Genomic DNA, 19311 nt, shown 5'->3' with positions numbered 1-19311 from the left:
TGGTAGAAAAAAATCTTCACATTTTCCTGTATTAGCAAAACAAAAAGATTTATTGTAGTTTTCACCCATTAAAATAACTTTCAACTCAGTGCAGGCATGATGTAGCTGAGATGTAGGACTAGGCTTTGCTCCATGGGCAAACCCAAAAAATGATGGCAATAAAATTGGTCAATCATCGGTCTTTGTAGCTCCACTGCTTGCCCGTACTGGTGCCGTGGTGCTGAGCAGACGTGGTTTCGGGCGGAGTGTCCTCCCAGTCATTTGCGGCCTCCAACAAGATGGCCTCATCCATGTCGTCATCTGCAGAGAATGATCTCTGGAACATCTCCATGATGCTCCTCTGGGCAGGATCCTAGACAAACAGAAATAATCAGTGTGTTTTAAAACATAAATGTATATGTAAAAACTCTTAACAACACTATACATTATTAATTTACATACAAATACACAGTTTACCTTGGAGTGGAAGCTGGTGTTTTCTGCAGTTTCCGAGAGGTTTGCCTCAGAAAGACCCACTTGCTCCAGGACATTCATCTTTTCCTGGATCATGGGCCTGGAATGATACATAAATAAATATCAGTCCAGCCCTTCACTCACTGTTTGTCACAATATGCACACCAGTCAGCCCACATTAACCCCTCCTCCTCCCTCTGCTGTTACAGACCAAGACTAATGAATGTTGCAGGAAACAGTCTGAATAGCCACATAAATGCCTGTAGTTGGGTCATACAGTATTTCCTCCTGATTGACACATACCATAGGTGATCATCAGCAGTTCCCTTGGCAACCAGGTAGTGAATGTTCACACTGCTGGTTTGTCCAATACGATGAACTCTATCCTCTGCCTGAATGAGAACCTGCAGTGGAGGAAAAAAGCTTTTTCCTTTATAGCAAAAAAGAGCAAAGGAGTTTCACAGCTTTAGAGAATGATTCTGGCTTTTCATTTAGCTGCAGTGACCCCAAAAGGCCAAAGACTCCTCAAGAAGAAAAATCGATGAAAAGACATTATTCAAGCTTTTAATTTATCTGCCGACAGCTGAAATTAAAGCACTAGTTTCCACCTGGAACTGAAGCTGTGGCTGAATATGTGCTTATAATGAGTCACATTTTTTCTGCATTCGACTCCTTTAAAAAAAAAAAAAAAAAAAATCTAACCCGCATAAGATGTGTGCTTCTGGGAAATGTCTCCTTTCAGGTTTTGGGGGAATTTATCACATTGTGGGTATAAGAAACAGAGCGACATAATGTTTCGAAGGCTACCAGGAAAAAATAACCTAAACACATGGATGATTACTAAAACACACACTATGGCTGGATTATAACATATAATCTAATGTCATAATGTAATTTTGTGTTCTCTGTTACCAGAAAAACTGTGGTGTTCATGAAAGCGCAGTTCCTCTAAAGGCCACTTGAGGGTAGCTTAAAACGTGAGTCAATCCCCACAGACTCCCATATTAAAATTACTCTGCTTTAGAGATTAAATTAACACATTTATTGTCTTGTAAAGAGCAGATTATTATTTATTTTTTCTTCTCGGTAACTAATTTATCTTTTCATAACAAAAGTGCTTTCATATCTTATATTTTCAATTTCCTTTCCCTATTTAAAAGTTAAATGCTGACAACCAGTATTAATACAGTAGCCCTCTAATTTTCGGATTCAGCTTGGTAGCATTAGAACACTTCTTGTTCTATATTTGATGTGTGGGCCGAGAAGCAAACCGGAGCTTTTTAAACAGCGGGATTCCAAAATATTAAAGAATGGTGTTACTGACAGTGTCCTTTCAGTGACAGCGGAGTGTTTTGCAGGGACAGCTTTCCATGTCTCACCCCGGGGTTCCAGAAAAGCTCAGCGAAGATCACCAGGTCTGCAGAGTGCAGGGTTAGGCCCATATTAGCTGCAGTGATGGACAGTACCGCCACACAGGTCTTGGCTGAGTACTGAAACCTTTCGCACAGTTGCTGTCGCTCCGCTGATGGAGTGCTCCCATCAATGCGGATAAAACCGACATTCTGAGGAGGAAGTAAACCTTTGTTATTTTCTGAAAACAATCGCTCAAAAATAATGACTTATTGCAGCAGACCAAGATAAATCACCAAATTAATTAAATAATCCCATCCTTATTAAACTTGAAAGAACAATAAGTCATAGTAGTAGTGCTAAAGCTCAAATGTGCTCAGAGCCGCCCACACTTGTTCTCCACAGCTACTGAAGGACTTGACCCGTTTGACGTTTACTCCCACAAAAGATCTCATCTGAGTAACCGGTTTAAAACAAACAAACAAACAAACAAAAAAGTTCAACTTCATTCTTCTACGTCACAGCTGCATCACTTTCCACTACTAGCCCTTTGTGTGGGGTATCATCAGTATGTGTCTTCCTTACTTTTTTCCCCAGCTCGGTCGTGATATGATCCAGGACTAATTTATGATGGGCAAACACCAGAAACTTCTCCCTCCCACACTCCAGCATGTCTATGATGTACTCCCTGAGAGGGACAGAACAACATACTGCAGAGCTGAACCATTTCAAAAAAACATTGAAATATTCAGTCTTTATCTGAAGTCTTGGTTATCTCCAGTGCGGTGCAATCATAATGCTCTGACAAAAGATTCTCTTTCATTTTACATTTTAATCTCAGCGCTCATCAAATATAAGCTGATTCGACTCACTGATCCCCACCATTAGAGAGTCTGTACTTACATAATGGCTTGTAGCTTGGCTTCGGCTGTGTGGTTATAAAAGACGAGGAGGGCTTCCTTCTCTTCCATTTTCTGAAAAAGAGATAAGGAACATCACAAGATAAGAACTGACAGGAGATTCTGTTTGATGATTTGATAAGACTGCCATTACTCGGAGGAGTACTGTGATTATGCACAATCAAGCTCAGCGACTCACTCCCATCGGGCCGTATAAACACTCCAATGAGGCTGGGCCGGAGAATTCTGGGTCGTTTAAAAGCATTTGTGTGCGCTTGAGGCTCGAGGACTGAGCCAACACATCTGATTACCTTGGGCTAACTAAAAGCTTCCTCAGCCTCTTCTTAACAGATTTGTCTTTTTAGTCACAGTCTTTGTTATGAATTTTGTATTTTAGGAGCGTACAAGCAATACAAGTGAAGACATAAAACAAATCCTACTTTTGCAGATATTGTGATATTTTATAACTACTGAAATATACACTCAGGCACTTTGATTTTGACCTGCTTTTGTCTTCACTCTTTGTGGCACATTCAACAAAGAGCTGGAAACATTCCTCAGAGGTTTTTGGTCCATATTGATGCAGATTTTTTGGCTGTACAACCATAAATTACATGGTCAGCAACAATACTCAGGTAGTGTCTGGTTTTTAAAGGATGCTCAGTTGGTACTAAGGAACCAAAAGGGTTCCAAGAAAATATCCCTGACACTATTGCACCACCAGCAGCCCGAACCAATGATTCAAAGTAGGATGGATCCACGTTTTCATGCTGTTTACACCAAATTATGACCCTTCTGTTGTCCTATTTTGCTGCACCTGTGAACTTTAGCCCAGTGCTGCTGTAGCCTATCTGCTTCAACGTGTTGTGTGTTCAGAGATGCTCTTCTGCAGGAGTGGTTATATGAGTGGCTTCCTACCCAGTCTGGTCATTCCCCACTGACCTCTGACATCAACAAGGCATTTTCAGAGAACTGCCACTCACTTAATAATAAATAATCACTTTCTCCTTCTCAGACCATCCTCCGAAAACTGTAGAGATGGATGTGCGGGAAAATCAGGAGTTTTGGGAATACTAAGACCAGGCCAGCTCATCTTGACCATGACTATAAATGTATTGAGCTGCTGCCATGTGATTGGCTAATTAGATGAGAAGTTGAAAAGGTACACTCAATAAAGTGTCCATTGAAAGTATATCCATCAGTTCTATGATTTCCTGATTATGTAGAAATGATTAGAAAACACAGTATTCAAATTCTATTACCTTCCCGGGTTTCAAAGGTTTCAACACCTATGACTTACATTGCGATGTCCTTTGGCCAGCTGCTTGGCTGCAGCTGACAGAGCAGCTTTCGTGCGGGTGTTGATCCCATCGATGGTCACCGTGACCACCTTGCGCTGTTTAGCGGGAAGCTGGGAAAGGACCTCAGACTTGAGACGGCGCAGCATCAGACACTCCTCCAACAACAGCTTCAGCTCTCCAAGATTAGAAGAGCCTGTGTAGTCCCAGCCCCAGGTCATCTGTAGGTGCAGTGAAAGGCAAAAAAATAAAAGAACAGGTGATAGTGGGAATGACTGGTGGAAAATAAAATGTGGCATGTAAAAGTTCAAATGTTATACTTAGAAAGAGTTGAATGTAAACTTTAAGATTTTTTCTTTCTTCTACAAAAATTTGCTTTAATAAAAGTCAAACATGTGTTTAAACACCAATACACCAGTCATAAGCTTACACTGGTTTTACAGCATGCACTAACTGTAACCTCATAAACCTGTTGTGTACTTGTCAGCAGTCCTATGAATTATTTAACCCATTTTGCAAATGCTAGACATCTCCGATCAAGAACTGGACACTTTACAAAGTAGGCGAGGCACAGATATATCTGCTGGCTAGTCTTCTAATAGTCTCATGTGTCCTGGAGTCACAGTCACATACAAGTAAACAGCACTAAACATCAATTAGTGTAGCAAAAATTCTTTATAGTTAACAGACTACCTGTCTGGCATCACAATAGCGGATCCCAAACTCATGGAAGCGTGGAAAGAGTGTCGGTCTGACGGCCAAAATCTGAGTGTACAGCTCAGCCGGTCTGGACATGGCGGGGGTCCCCGACAGGAGAATCACTCTCTTCGCTACCTGAGGATGGAAAGACGGACAACTCTGATCACAGAGAACTGTTTACTCAGTCTAGTCCATGGGAGCAAATTATATATTTTGATTTGATTACCGTATTTCCCGGACTACAAAGCGCACCTGAATATTAGCCGCACAAGCTAAAATCAGTGGAAAATCCTGTTTTGTACATACATTAGCCGCACCTGACCAAAAGCCGCAGGTGTTTCAATGTTGACTTATCATATGTAAGAGAATATGCACAAAGGGAATTGTCAGGAAAGAGATGGCTGTTTGGAGACATCACTTTTATTAATATTTTGAAAAACAAGTTATGGGTACATATTTGCATAACTTTTTAGGTATATGTGCAAGTAGCGGTAATTACAAGTACGAAACATGTGCTGTGCTTCATAAATGAGTAACAAATGTAGTACATAACAATAACCTACAGCACACCAGAAAAATAGATTCGGACTACCTTTTAGGCTCAGGTGCAGCGACACGGCTTTAACAAGAAGAAAAGTCAGTCATTCACCACCATCTTCCTGCGCACTAAAACCACCAAAGTCCTCTCCTCCAGTGTCGGAAACGAACAGGCTCAGGATGGCTACGTCATCCACTCTCAGCTTCTTTCATTCGTTGTCACTTACAAAACCAAAGAAATCCTCGTTGTCAGTGTCAGAGTCGAACACCCTCAGAAGGGCCGTGGCAGTGTCTTCCTCTCCATAATGCAGCAGTCCAGCCCTTTGAAATCCGTTGGTGATCGTGGATGTTTTCACACTTTTCCACGCTGTCAGGTTCCACCGGTGGAGTTGAGCATAACTTGCTTTTCGCAAGTTTATCGCCGCTCGTCATCCACGACTCCCGCTGAACGCGTAGCGTTAATTTGAAGTTTGTTTTTCGCGCTATTTGTACAGCACTATGTTGCCTGGCGGATGGACACGTGACCAACATACCACTCTTGAACCCCGATACTGTGTGTCTGATCACATGCCCTCCTGCCAGTCAACGTAGTGCCGTACAACAGCGGAACAAACAAAATAAATCCTCTTACGATATGACAAAAATCTTGGACAATCCATAGAAAAGCCGCACCGGACTAAAGATTTAAGATGGCGGCGCGCACAGACGCAGCGGCCCGGAGCTCCTACACTTTTGCACTTTTGGTGGTACTGTGTATTATTTCACACAGTCTGGGGTTACTTCAATACAACAGAGATGATCTACTACAACTAAGCCGTGGAGATCTTCAACTAACATCCGAGTATCTCATCCCCCCGGAGATCGTTAAGCAACCCCCGGGGCTACCCGCAACAGCAAGCCGCAGGAGGAGACGTTGCGAGCGGAGGCAGAAGAGAGGCAAGCGGGGAGGCCTGTAGGCACGGCTAAAGACTAGTCCGTTTAAACCACCACTCCCGATCATATTCCTCTCCAACGCCCGTTCAATCCGTTACAAACTGGATGAAATACGACTGCAGATCGCCACTCGACGGACTTTTAATAACTGTTCGTGCATGATTTTCACTGAAACCTGGCTGGACAGCGCCATTCCCGATGCGGCTATCGATCTAGCAGGCCGCACCGCCTATCGAGCCGACAGGTCTGCGGACTCGGGTAAGAAGACTGGTGGGGGGCTGTGCATCTATATTAACAACCTGTCCCGGGATCTGTGGGGCCGGGCGGCGCTGCTGCACTGGGCCCGGTCTGGATGGGCCTGGGCCCCCTTTCCCTGGCGGGTCGCGGAGTATGGGGGTGCCTACTGGGGTCAGCGGGGGAGCTGGCCCCAGGGAGGGGTCACTTGCCCCTCCCTTCCTTCCCTCCCCATCTCCAGCTGCCTCCCTCTTCCCGCTCCACCACAACCACCCACACATGCAGGGCCTTGGAGTAGGGGTATGTCACCAGGGTGCAGAGGAGGCTACCCCCCCCCTGTCCCCTTCTGGCTGCCTCTGCCTCAATTTTATCCCACAACTTAGACATTCACATTACTCACACTCTCATTACACATACATATAGGATCTTGGGGATGGGCACGATACACGGAGTCCAAAGTACCATCAGGGTGTACACCCCACCCCTGGCATCGTTGCCCACCTCTCAATTTTAAATACACGTAGACATTGAGGGCCAGCAGGAGGGACCATGCGCTTACCTGCTGCTCTCTGGCAGGTAGCTCCAAGCCCTCCTGGGTTTTAAATGCACCTTAGAACACACATGCATCAACATTACAATGAACGGGTGGAGGGAGGTTCGGAGTCTTCTCTCACCCCCGTTCTCTGCGACCTGCTGGAGCAGGGGGGCTAGGACTAGGAGGAGGAGTTGGCCGTCCGACTGGGGTCTGGAGTGTGGGGCCTTCCTGCTGCTGCGGAGTCGGGGCGGTCTGCCTCCCCCCACCGCAGGGAAAAGGGAAACACCACCTGGGTCTGGGTGCAGTTCCCCCCTCCAGGGGCGGGGGCACCTAGACCCGGTTTGTAGAGTACGCTTGGGGAGTGTGATCGTGTGTACAGCGTCTCTTCATGTCTGTCTCCACGTTGGTTGAGTGTGGAGTAAGTGCATATGAGAGCATGAGGGTGGGAATGGATGTTTGTATCTGTGTGTGCCTGTATGTCTGTGTCTATATGTCAGGTTGGGTGTCAGGCGCCACCTCTCTGGGGACATCTCAGGCCCTCCAAGGTTTGGAGGCCTATCTCCCCCTACCACCACTTCCCCTGCCGGTGGCGGACCCCCTCAGACATCGGTGCGTTGGTGGTTCTTTGTGTCCGGGGATGGGCGTCCAGGTACACACCGGCTCACTCCTTGGCGGCCGCTTATCGGGGCCTGGAGCCTAGGGCTCGCTCGGGCCACTTCGGAGGTGGGGTGCCCCCGGCCTCTCGGCCTGGGGCTCGGTCACTCAGGCGCAGCTGGCTGCCGGCGGAGCTCACGGGCGCGTCACTGCAACTCCCCCTGGCTTCTGCTCCGCGGCTGCTGAGTGAGCCCTCATCTGGGACTCTCCTCAGCTCTTTCCGGGACAGTGGCGCAGCTGCCCCTCTGTTGGTCTTCCTTGGTCTCTTGTGTTCTGGGGGCCTCTGGATGTCTGGAGTTTTGATCTCCTCCACACCTGCTTCACGCCCTGGAGGACGGGGCTGTGGCCCCCCCACACCCTCTAGCAGATTATTACATGAAGGAACCTTTTAAAAAAACAAAAAACAAGCGCGTCCATGCTCACAGGTGTACACACGGGTGATCACACCCACAAACTACACCCTTTTTGGCTCCTACCTCAAAGCACACTGTGTTCTGTTGATCTTATGTGCTGCACAATAATGTTTAACATTTAGTATTTACTGTCATATTCCCATATATCATTGTGATGTTGTTTATTCTATTACTCTTGTTCTCTTCTGCTTGCTTTCTTTTTTCTTTCTCAGCAGGTGATCCAGGTGATTGATATATGCATTTTTTTTCTCTGCCCGTTCTGTTGGTTTTTGTCTTTTGCCCTTCTCCCCCGTCCCTCTTCTCAGCTGTTTCTCTTTCCCTCTTTTTTTCTCCCCTTCTTTCCCCCAGTCAAGTCTGTCCCGTATTCAGTAAGTGAAAATAAAATAAACAATAAAAGGTGAATCAAATGGACCATTACGGCAAGGCTGGGATGGTCAGTTTGGTAAAGTAAATCCGTTGGGCATCTTTCTTTGCCTTTAGACAACAATTCTGATGGCAAAAGAGCCAAACGGGACAGGCCAAAAAAGAAAAAAAAAATAATAATAAATATATATATATATATATATATATATATTAACAACCTTTGGTGCACGAACGTCACGGTAACGGAAAAACTGTGCAGTACAGAGGTAGAACTGTTGGTGTTAAAGTGCCGTCCATTCTATCTCCCTCGGGAATTTTCTGCCGTTTACATCTGCGCTGTTTACATTCCACCAGATGCTAATGCTAAGCTAGCGTTAGCACAATTGAGCAGCAGCATCAATAACAGCCTGGTAGCACACCCGGACAGTGTCTTTATTGCGGCTGGGGATTTTAACCACGCGGACCTGAAATCTGTACTTCACAATTTCCACCGTAATGTGAAGTGTGCTACCAGAGGAGATAGAACGTTGGACCAGATGTACACCAACATGGCGAATGCGTACAGAGCCCAGGCTTATCCCCACCTGGGTCTGTCAGACCATCTCTCCCTTCTGCTACACCCAATATACACACAAAAGATCAAGAGCACTGGGATTACAACCAAAACCGTGAGAACATGGCCGCAGGACGCTATTCCGATGCTTCAGGACTGTTTCCACTGCACAGACTGGGATGTATTCAAGGTGCAGGACACTGACAATCGTGTCGCATTGGACAGTTACACCTCCACTGTCTTGGACTACATCTGTTTCTGTGTGGACAATGTAACAACTTGGAAACGATTCCGTGTGTTCCCTAATAATCCACCCTGGATGACACACGGAGTTCAACAACTTATTCGAACAAGGAACAACGCTTTCAAATCCGGGGACCAGGAGGCATACAGTGCTGCCAGGGCCAACCTGAGAAGAGGCATCAAGACTGCCAAGCAGCAGCACAGGAGGCGTATCGAGGCCAGGTTTGAGAACAACACAAACCCAAGGCAGGTCTGGGAGGGCATCAGGGCTATCACGGACTACAAAAGAAGAACACCATCACCCTCAGCCGACAGTTCTACTCTGGCTGAGGATCTAAATCTCTTTTATGCCCGTTTTGACAGGGAGAACACCGACCCTGTCCTGTCCCCTCTCCCCTCAACCGACCCGGTCCTGAGCACTCATGAGCTGAGGCGTGTGTTCCGGAGCATTAACACCAGGAAGGCGGCCGGGCCGGATGGAGTGCTGGGCCGGGTGCTAAAAGACTGTGCTGCGGACCTGGCGGACGTCTTCACCTCTATATATAACACCTCGTCCTGTTCACTGGTACCATCCTGTTTCAAAGCAGCAACCATCGTTCCCATCCCAAAACAGTCAAATGTCACATGTCTGAACGATTTCAGACCTGTGGCACTCACCCCCATTCCCGCCAAATGCCTGGAGAGACTGGTCATTAAACACATCAGAGCTGCTTTTCCACCATCCCTGGACTCGCACCAGTTTGCATACAGGGAGAACCGGTCAACCGAGGATGCGATCGCCACAGTGCTGCACACATTACTGAAGCACTTGGAACACAGGAACACCTATGCACGGCTCCTCTTTGTAGACTACAGCTCGGCTTTTAATACCATCCGGCCATACAAACTCCGTCCCAAACTCCACCAACTGGGACTTAACTCCTCTCTGTGCAACTGGATTGTGGACTTCCTCACTAACCGTAGACAGAGTGTCAGAGTGGGTAAGAACACCTCTTCCACCCTTGTGGTCAACACCGGTGCCCCTCAGGGGTGTGTTCTGAGCCCTCTGCTATACACTCTCTTCACCCATGACTGTATTTCCTCCTGCGCGTCCAATCTCATTGTTAAGTTTGCAGATGACACTACAGTGCTCGGACTTATATCCAACAATGATGAGACAAACTATAGGACAGAGGTGCAACAACTAGAGTCATGGTGCCACGACAATAACTTGGTCTTAAACACCAAAAAGACCAAGGAGATCATTGTAGATTTCCGGAAGAGGGGCCATAACAACCATCTGCCTCTCTTCATTGGCAGTGAGGCGGTGGAGAGGGTGAGCAGTTTTAAATTCTTGGGGGTAACTGTGACCGAGGACCTGTCCTGGGGCAACCATATCACCTCAGTTGTACGGAAGGCCCAACAGCGCCTCTACTACCTGAGGAGACTGCGGAGCGCACACATTCCCAGATCTCTGATGTTGAACTTCTACAACTGTGCCATCAGCAGCGTTCTGACGTATGGATTTCTAGTGTGGTTCCCCAGCTGCACCAAGGCCGATCAGCAAGCACTCCAGCGGGTGGTGAAAGAAGCTGGCAGAATTATTGGAACAAGTCTGCCAGAGATCAGTAATATCTTCCCCACTCGCTGTCTGAGGAGGGTGCACAGTATCCTGCGGGACCAACATCACCCTGCGCGCCACCTTTTCCATCTGCTGCCCTCAGGGAGAAGGTACAGGTCTATACAGGCCAGAACATCCAGACTGGCCAACAGCCTGTATCCACAGGCTGTGAGGCTCCTGAACTCTCTGCCCCCCTCTCACGGACAATAACCATATCCAACTTCTTAATAGCAATGAACTGGTCTGCATTGGTGCATCATATCTTTATTCACTTCCCCCTCCTGCCCCCCCCCTCCCCTCTTTCTTAAATAGATAACTATCATATCTGATATCATATCTCACAGTACAATAATATTGAATGGGTTGCATTGTTGTATTTTGTCATGTTTCTCAGGTCTTTGTCTGAATTTCTACGAACATTATTGCTAAGGATTGTCTTATTGCATTGGAGTCACACTGGGTTAAATATGTACACTTGGGTTTTAAGGGGTATTTATTATTTTCTTCTTTTTTTGGGGTTGTATGGAAGCCCCAAACGCAATTTCATTGTTCTTGACAATGACAATAAATAAATAAATACTAAAATACTAAATACACCTGACTAAAAGCCGCAGGGTTCAAAGCTTGTGCAAAAAGTAGCGGCTTATAGCCCGACAATTACGGTACATGTTTTTAATCTTGGTGGAAAAATAACCATGATATTAATAGTCGCATGGACTGTGGATTTCGCTTAAATTGTAAATTGCAGAGAAACAGATAATTGTCTGATGGCAGAAATCCCAGATCTGTTTGCCTTCAAAATTAAATCAATTGTTCAGCCAGCCTATGGGCTATCTGACACACAGATTTACTGAAATCTGGGCCTTACCTGAATTTTAATGAATTATGAGGGGAAACCGTTCAAATATAATCTAATAACAAATCTAATTTGTGACCCATGCAAAGGAAGGAGGAAAAAACAAACAATCCCTATGGTGTATCTAACAAAATTATTAATCCCAGTAAAACATTAAATAAAAGTGAGAGAGAGAGAGAAAAAAAAAAGTACCTTCAGCAGAGGCAATGCTGCTTTACAACGAGCAGTCTTCATGTTTTTCAGAAAGTGAGACTCATCCTACACAGAACGACACGTCAGCGAGGATTTAGGAACCTTAACCTGAACATGAATGTGAACTGAAAACAGCCATGTTTAAATAATAAGCTCACCATGATGAGAACATTGAAGGGATTTCCTGGCTGCTGCTTGTCCATCCTGCTCAGTAGGTCATAGCTGATGATGTTGATCAAACCAGACCGCAGACTGTCTTTGGCCTTCACCACTACGTTGATGCTGTCAGGAGTCAAGGAGGGAAGCCAGCGTCTGAAGGCCTGCAGGCACAGATAAAGGTTCGTGTGAGAGAGACAGACTGAAAAAACACTCTCAAAGCATCAGGATTGGTCTAACTAGCACTGGGATCCCACCAGTTTCTTAAATTTATAGCCAACATTACTTTGTGAATAACAGCCAATTTATGTTTTTCCACCACAAATAATTCATGGTAACCACTGCAAGAGTGCTCCCATTGAAAAACAATCAATCATGCAGTTTAGAAAAACTGCCCACTGACAATTCGCTTACTCTCTTGCCATTCGCTTGTCAGCCCAGTTTAAACTCATTAAATTATAGCTCCTGTGCTGTGCTGTACATTTGGCCCAAAGCACAAGACTAACAGACAGAGGAAGTGTCCTTTAATGGGACGACATCCGGTGACTGGGATTTCAACCTCTGATAAGAGGACTGCGTTTCGTCCTATTTTGGGGCGGGAGGGGGGGCTGTGAAAGTGAGTGAAATTGGTTTTGAAAATGCACTGCTGCTGCAAGTTAAACAAAAAAAATAGATGCTACAGAACATAAGACACGGATGGTCACTGACACTAGAAAGTACTGAAAGACAGGGACAAAGAGATGTTAATATTTCAAAGTCAACCATTTTTGGCTAGCAGACCAGTTGCCACTGGTTTTCAGTGTTACCTTTTTGGCCTGCTTCCCTTCATTAATATGGATCACGCTCACGTTCTGCGTCAGTTGCTGTTCATCTGCTATAGATAGTTTTTTTATGCTAAATGGTCTGTATTTGTATAGCGCTTTACTTGGTCCTAAGGACCCCAAAGCGCTTTACACTATACACAATCATCCACCCATTCACACACACATTCACACACTGGTGATGGCAAGCTACATTGTAGCCACAGCCGCCCTGGGGCGCACTGACAAAGGCGAGGCTGCCGGACACTGGCGCCACCGGGCCATCTGACCACCAGCAGGCAACGGGTGAAGTGTCTTGCCCAAGGACACAACAACCGAGACTGTCCAAGCCGGGGCTCGAACCGGCAACCTTGCGATTACAAGACGAATGCCCAACTCTTGAGCCACGATCGCCCCAAGGCCTGAGGACACAACGACCGAGACTGTCGGAGCCTGAGATTTCTTTTTTCTCCAGTTTCTTCTATTCTTTAGAGGCTAATAGCTCTTTGAACCACCTTGTTGGTGCAACAATACTATTTTTTCCCCTTTGTCAAATTGTGTTAACATTGGCAATTTTTGCAGACTGAACTAAAGAGATTGGAATAAATTATGATTTTTTGTGAATATGGTCTTTGTAGAGACAACAATGTTTCACCCCAGTGTTGTGTAGCGTCACAAAAAAGAAATCCTCTGGTCAGGTACAAGGACTGGGCTGAAAATGAAGCAGTTGATACCCAAATAAAAACTTGGCAAGACCTTCAGAAAGCCATTTTAAAAATGACATCAAAGACTGTCTACTTGGATGCAAAATATAAAGAAATGAGGGGTGACTCAAGACTTTTGCACAGCACTGTACCTAAGATTACAATTTCCCAGTCTACTTTTCTTTGTCACAAAGAAACAGAAAACTTAATATCAGTTTTATTTTTAAGTAGATAAAAAGCAAGCCATGTGAATATGTTTCCTGTGGATCTGGTAACAAATAACTGATGTTTTTCTCTGTTTTGAAAAGTTCAAGATGAAACAAGTAATCATTTAACTTGAAAAGAACTAATTAACAGTGCATTTAAATATTTGATTTCAGGATAAAAACAGTCAAAGGAAAGGAGTCAAATAAATACACCATGTATTAACACCTCCACCATAAATCAGTGCTTCACAGTTCTAATTATCAAACGCACCCATGAGACAAAGAAATGGAAGCATTAAATTCAAGGCTGCCATCTTCGCTGCTAAGATAAAGCACCTAACAAAGAGCAAGAAGTCCACAGGGAACCACATTAACATTCTTCAAATGCAGAGAGAGTTAAGCAGAAACCAGGATTATAATGTGGAGAACAGAGTTTGAGTCAAAGGACAGTAGAAGGATATCCTTAAGACGGCGCGTGCTGACCGAACGTGACGCTATTAAATGGAAACAAAGCGATGAACTCTAGCACCTCCTAAGTAATGAGCTTATTTTTCTTTAGGCACAGTTTTTACCTCAGCCCAGGTGAATCGTACAGAGGACGGAGTCGCCACCAACAAAGGCCACTCCTTTTTGTAATAAGCTGCTATACAGATGGCCTGAATAGTCTTTCCCAGGCCCATGTCATCAGCCAGGAGGAGGCGGCCCTGTTTAGACACTGCAAAGCTGCAGAGACAGAAGGAAATATTTAAGATAAAAGGTCATTACTGGAATGTCTCACAAACAGTGGCTTTTAATGTGCACACATAGAAGAAATTACAAATAAATAACTGTTTATTGTTATTATTGGCTACACTGCTTAGAAAGAGCAATAATGACTACCCAAAGAGACCTACTTGACTCCCTCCCTCTGGAAGGGCATGAGGCTTCGGGTGAGAGAGGGGTCGATGCTAGAGAGGTCTGCCTCAGGGACGTTTAAAATCCTGGCTTCAGTCCCATCAAACCTGGCAGAGAAAGCCTGGATTATTGCCCTGGGAAGAGGCTCCACCTCCACTGCTGCTATCCCACTGAGGAGATCCACTGGGTATGGAACACAGCGCGGTAAGACAAGATGGCAAATGTAACAGGGACATTGGTAGACCTGCTAAATAAAGCCAGTGTCATTACTCACTGAGTCTCTTATAGTCCTCGAGTGAAAAATTCCACTTTCTTGTTTTCATGTCTGCCACAGACAAAAAAAAAATCTGAGATCAGAAACCACAAAAGCAAAGAGACTGTCAAAAAAACAAACATAATCAAATAAAGCCACTGTTACCGTAGTTCTTTGTTGGCATTTGCTTGAATGCTGCAATGACATCAACATGGTAGCCAATGTCCACCTCAAACTTTGTCTGGGACACCAGAATGCACTGGCCCTGCAAAGTGGCTCCGGGCTTCTGCCAGCCATTACATAACTTGAGCAGCGCTGCCAGGGCCGTGCCGTCCCGAGCTCGGCTGGTGGCCTCCGTCACGTCCACCGCTTCCATTCCCTCCAAAGGTCTCAAAGACACCGAAGGAATGGCAGCTGCTTCCTCCACTGCAATACGGGGTCAAGAAAAAAAGTAATGATTTAAGACAGAGTTTGTTTAAAAACAGCAGCGTGCATGAGTTGAGCTCCTGAATATGGAAGATCCTGTGAATACTTCCGTACTTAGCTGTCGGTAGTCTTCTAGACTAAAGTTCCACATCTTGGTGGCAGGATCTAAGGCAGAAAATTGCATTTTTAATTCCAAAAGCCAGCAAAATCAGTATATAATACAAAATAACTATTTTAAAATTGCTAATCATCCTATATAGGATTAGAGATTTATGTTCATAAAAGAAGATAACAGTTTTTACAGTTTTTGCATTAACTGTTTAGGAATTACAAAAATTTTATATATATTTTCAGAGACTATTTCAAGCAGAGAATAATTGACTGGTAAGCAGTTTTATGGCCAGGTGAGGCCTGTTCCCTTTTATGACAAAAGAAACTGACATAATATCTAAAGCTGATCCAAAGTGTTGAATTTGTGCTGTAATTTTAAATATGACATCCAATGAGATCTCAGTGCAGTGAGGGAGGCCAAGTGCATGATCATAAGAAAAACTCAAGAAAACAACTTGACAGCATCTAACCAAGTCAATAACACTTTTAGGAGGTAGGTGTCACATTGTAAATGTCTAGTCACATGGTTGATATGACTGTATACCAATGGCTTTTGGTGGTCTTCAAGAGTAACAAGCACTGAAAATTCACTGCAAAATTCACGGAGTAACATATCAGCTGCAAAACAGCACAGTAAGCATCTCAAACACTTACCATAGTTTTTTGAGGGGATGGACTTGAAAACAGCAATAAGCCCTGCATGGTAGCTCACTTCTACCCTGAAACGGTCTTCTGTGTGAGGTACACATCTTCCCCTTACAGAGATGGCAGGCTTTTTTGCAGGTACGACATTTGTAGAGGTGGGGTTAGAGGAAAGCTGTGCCACTTGACTCTGAGCAGGTTTACTGGGCTGCTTGTAAAATGAGCCAACTGCACCTCCGGAGCTGCTGGATGAGAGTTGATGTTTGCCCTGAGCTGGCCCCACGGGGATGCTTCCTTCAGGAGACAAGACGGAGCTCCTCAAATGTTGACTTACCAGAGGAATTGAGTTAGTAAGAGTCTGCAGAGACATATAATACGAAGCATTATAAAACTATCCTCACCGACAGTAAATGACTGCACATTTAAGCATAAACCCCACCTGGTTTGAAGATGCAGAATTACACACAGTGCTTTGGTTGAAGTGGCTGCTAGTGCCAGGCAGCTGCTGCTGACTTTGGCTCTGTGGTTCCCTTTTTAAGGGAGGGGGGAAGCATTTTGGTCCCGAGACTGAGGTTTCTCTGTGCTGAACTGAGGCAACAGGATCCGGACTCTGTTTGGGGAGCTGTGTTTGCACTGAAGTACTTTTGGAGCCTACTGAGGGCTTAACATTGGTGCTGTTAGCCTGTCCAAGTCTTTGGGCTCGTCTTTCTAAAGCCTTCCGCCTGTTCTCCTCAATCATTCGCTGTTGCTCTGCAGTCAGCTGATTAGACATGTTGACAGCTAGAGCTATCTAGCAGACATCGGCTACAATCTAAGACACCCTACGTCTGCAAAAAGGTGATCTGTGTAGATCCATGTTGCCTTTTAGAGCTACTAACTTCGTTTTGTTTAACGTTATCTGCACTGCTGCTTCTGTTGCTAATGGTAGCAGCTAGCGACCCTAATCTGGCTGCTAACAGTCAAACTTAGCAACATAATATTATCGGAACAACCACAGTAGCATTAAAGATACTTGAACTTTAAGCCGTCTGAAGCGGATGACCCCAAAATACAATCTAAAAACAGCGAAGTCTGCAAGAATGTCGTCAGCAGAAACTTTTAACGCTAGTTTACAACTTCTTGGTTCAGGATCTGGCGCGCAGGAAGTGACGTAGGAAAACAAGTCGGCACGTGCAGGTAGTAAAGGCAAAAATAATCTACTCTTGAGAAACTACAACGACTACAGGGACGTTTTTATTGCCATTAACCACGGCTTTAAAAAAAATCATTTTGTACTGATAAAAACCGCGAATATGTTATCTTAAAAAAACAGGAAAATATTTATTTATTTTGCAATTTGTGATTCTCCACTATGAAGGTGACACTATTGCTACCGAAGTTTACGTAAAACATTTACATTTGTCTCTAATTATCAGTTAATGTGAGTATTTTTCTGCTCTAGTACGCACATTTTGTTAATACTTCTTACGTAAGACATCTAGTTAAAGAGAAAATGGAGAGGTTTGGAGGGGGGTTATGCTGTTATGCTGACTTTAGCTCAGTATTTCTATAGTTTAACTTAATCATTTTCTGCTGGACCATCTCTAATTTGCCTAAACATTTTATGGTCGAAAGTTTAGACGTATAAAATGATTTCTTCTCCAGCCAGTGGAGGAGCAGTCATTCACAATCTTACCTTCATATATGGTCACAAGGGCGATTGTGGCTCAAGAGTTGGGAGTTAGGGTTAGGGTTAGCCCGGTGGCGCCAGTGTCCGGCAGCCTCGCCTCTGTCAGTGCACCCCAGGGTGGCTGTGGCTACAATGTAGCTTGCCATCACCAGTGTGTGAATGGGTGGATGACTGGATATCACACCAAGTAGACAAGGAAACCTTGCCTTGCAGGACTACTCACATGAAGTGAACACCTAAATCCTTTTTCCCATTACTCTTAATTGTTTTGCCATATTTATGTACAAAATTGCATTGGTACTTGTACTTGAATTATTAGAGTCTTTTGGCAATGTCTGTGCACACAAAATGGGTTTATTTAATCAGCCAGTATTCAGACATTTTTTGATATGTGTGTCGTGTCCCAAATTACAGATCCTGATTTGATTTTATGCAGAGAATGACCAGTCAAATTTTCAGGCTTTGATCTTTAATCGCTTTTGGTGTATTCATGTTCAGAAAATACCTCGATATGAAAGAACATGCTGGAAGTACCTGATGGAGTATTTTGATATATTAGCAATCATTGTATATGTTATAACATTTTTTGGCAAATCAAGTAGAAGCACAACAGTAATTTGACATAGAATGACCCATTTGTTTTATTCCAAGCGTGGTTCAGCTTGCACCAGCGTCCGTCAGTTCATCATCTTCCTTTAAGGCATTTTTTCCTTCTGATTGGTTACCTCTAACAAACCAAAAAGGGTTTCATTTAGTAACGTTGCCTATATTTTATACATGGCACTGCACAGGATCTGCGTGACAAAATATTGTAAAGAGCATAATAAGTCCACTTTAAAGATTTAAAGAAGCTTTGTCTGAGTCTCAAGTGCTGGGTGATGGGTATACAGATACATGTGTACAAATATGAGTTTTTTCCCAGAAAAACCATCAGAAAACAAATTTCTGAGGTCTCCTAACAAAATTCAGCACCAGAATTTTGTAGCTATAACATTTCCTGGTAAAAGGTAGAATGGATCCCAGTGAATAGCAGCAAATTCAGCAAGCCAACACATCATACTGTCTGTTCAAAAAAAAAAAAAACAGCTGAAGATGAAAAGAGGATAACTCCTGCAACAGGATAATAACCCCAAACACATCTAAAATTCTACAATGGAGTGCTTCAAAAGGGCCAAGCCATGGCCATCACAGTCCTCCAGCTGAAACACCATCAAAAAATTCACCTCAGAAGTGTAGTTCATGCAAGACAGCCCTAAAATCTACAGAGCTCGAAGAATTTTGAGGGAAGAATGGGTGGAAAAACCCCCCACACATGAACTAAAAGCCTCTTAGCTGACTACGAGCTGCATTTACAAGCATATGGTACTTGTCAGAGGTGGTGTCACAAAGCACTGGCCATGCACGTTCCCCAAAGTTTTGTTTCTGGCTCTTTTTCTTCATGGTTATGTTTGAAACTGTTAAAAAAAAAGAGAGAAAAAAAAGTTTTATTTCAAGTACTGAAGAAATTTCTTATTTAACTTCATGTCTTTTGAAGATAATGTCAGCCTCTTCTTCCTTAGCTATGTTTGATCAGCGCTTTAAAGTTTGTCTCAACTTACCTGCTGCTCTCTGGCAGGTAGCTCCATGCCCTCCTGGGTT

General features: G+C 44.3%; 1 protein-coding gene across 1 annotated transcript; it reads right to left on the bottom strand.

Moving 5' to 3' along the window:
- Nucleotides 1-29: 29 nt before the first annotated feature.
- Nucleotides 30-17737, bottom strand: smarcal1 (SWI/SNF related, matrix associated, actin dependent regulator of chromatin, subfamily a-like 1). Its single transcript, XM_082508167.1, has 17 exons — nt 16444-17737; nt 16017-16362; nt 15366-15416; nt 14991-15251; nt 14847-14897; nt 14572-14755; nt 14251-14401; nt 11971-12132; nt 11813-11878; nt 4694-4834; nt 4003-4221; nt 2707-2777; nt 2389-2491; nt 1833-2015; nt 757-857; nt 457-553; nt 30-352 (listed from the first exon to the last, which is right to left on the bottom strand). The coding sequence occupies exons 1-17, from the start codon at nt 16774-16776 to the stop codon at nt 173-175; spliced, it is 2700 nt and encodes an 899-aa protein (XP_082364293.1). The 5' UTR covers nt 16777-17737; the 3' UTR covers nt 30-172.
- Between the last annotated feature and the right edge of the window lie 1574 nt (nt 17738-19311).

This window comes from Aulonocara stuartgranti (genome assembly GCF_965226115.1).
Source record: "Aulonocara stuartgranti genome assembly, chromosome: 16".
NCBI lineage: Eukaryota > Metazoa > Chordata > Actinopteri > Cichliformes > Cichlidae > Aulonocara > Aulonocara stuartgranti.
Note: the sequence above shows the minus strand (reverse complement) of the source record. Positions and strands in the feature narration are given on the sequence as shown.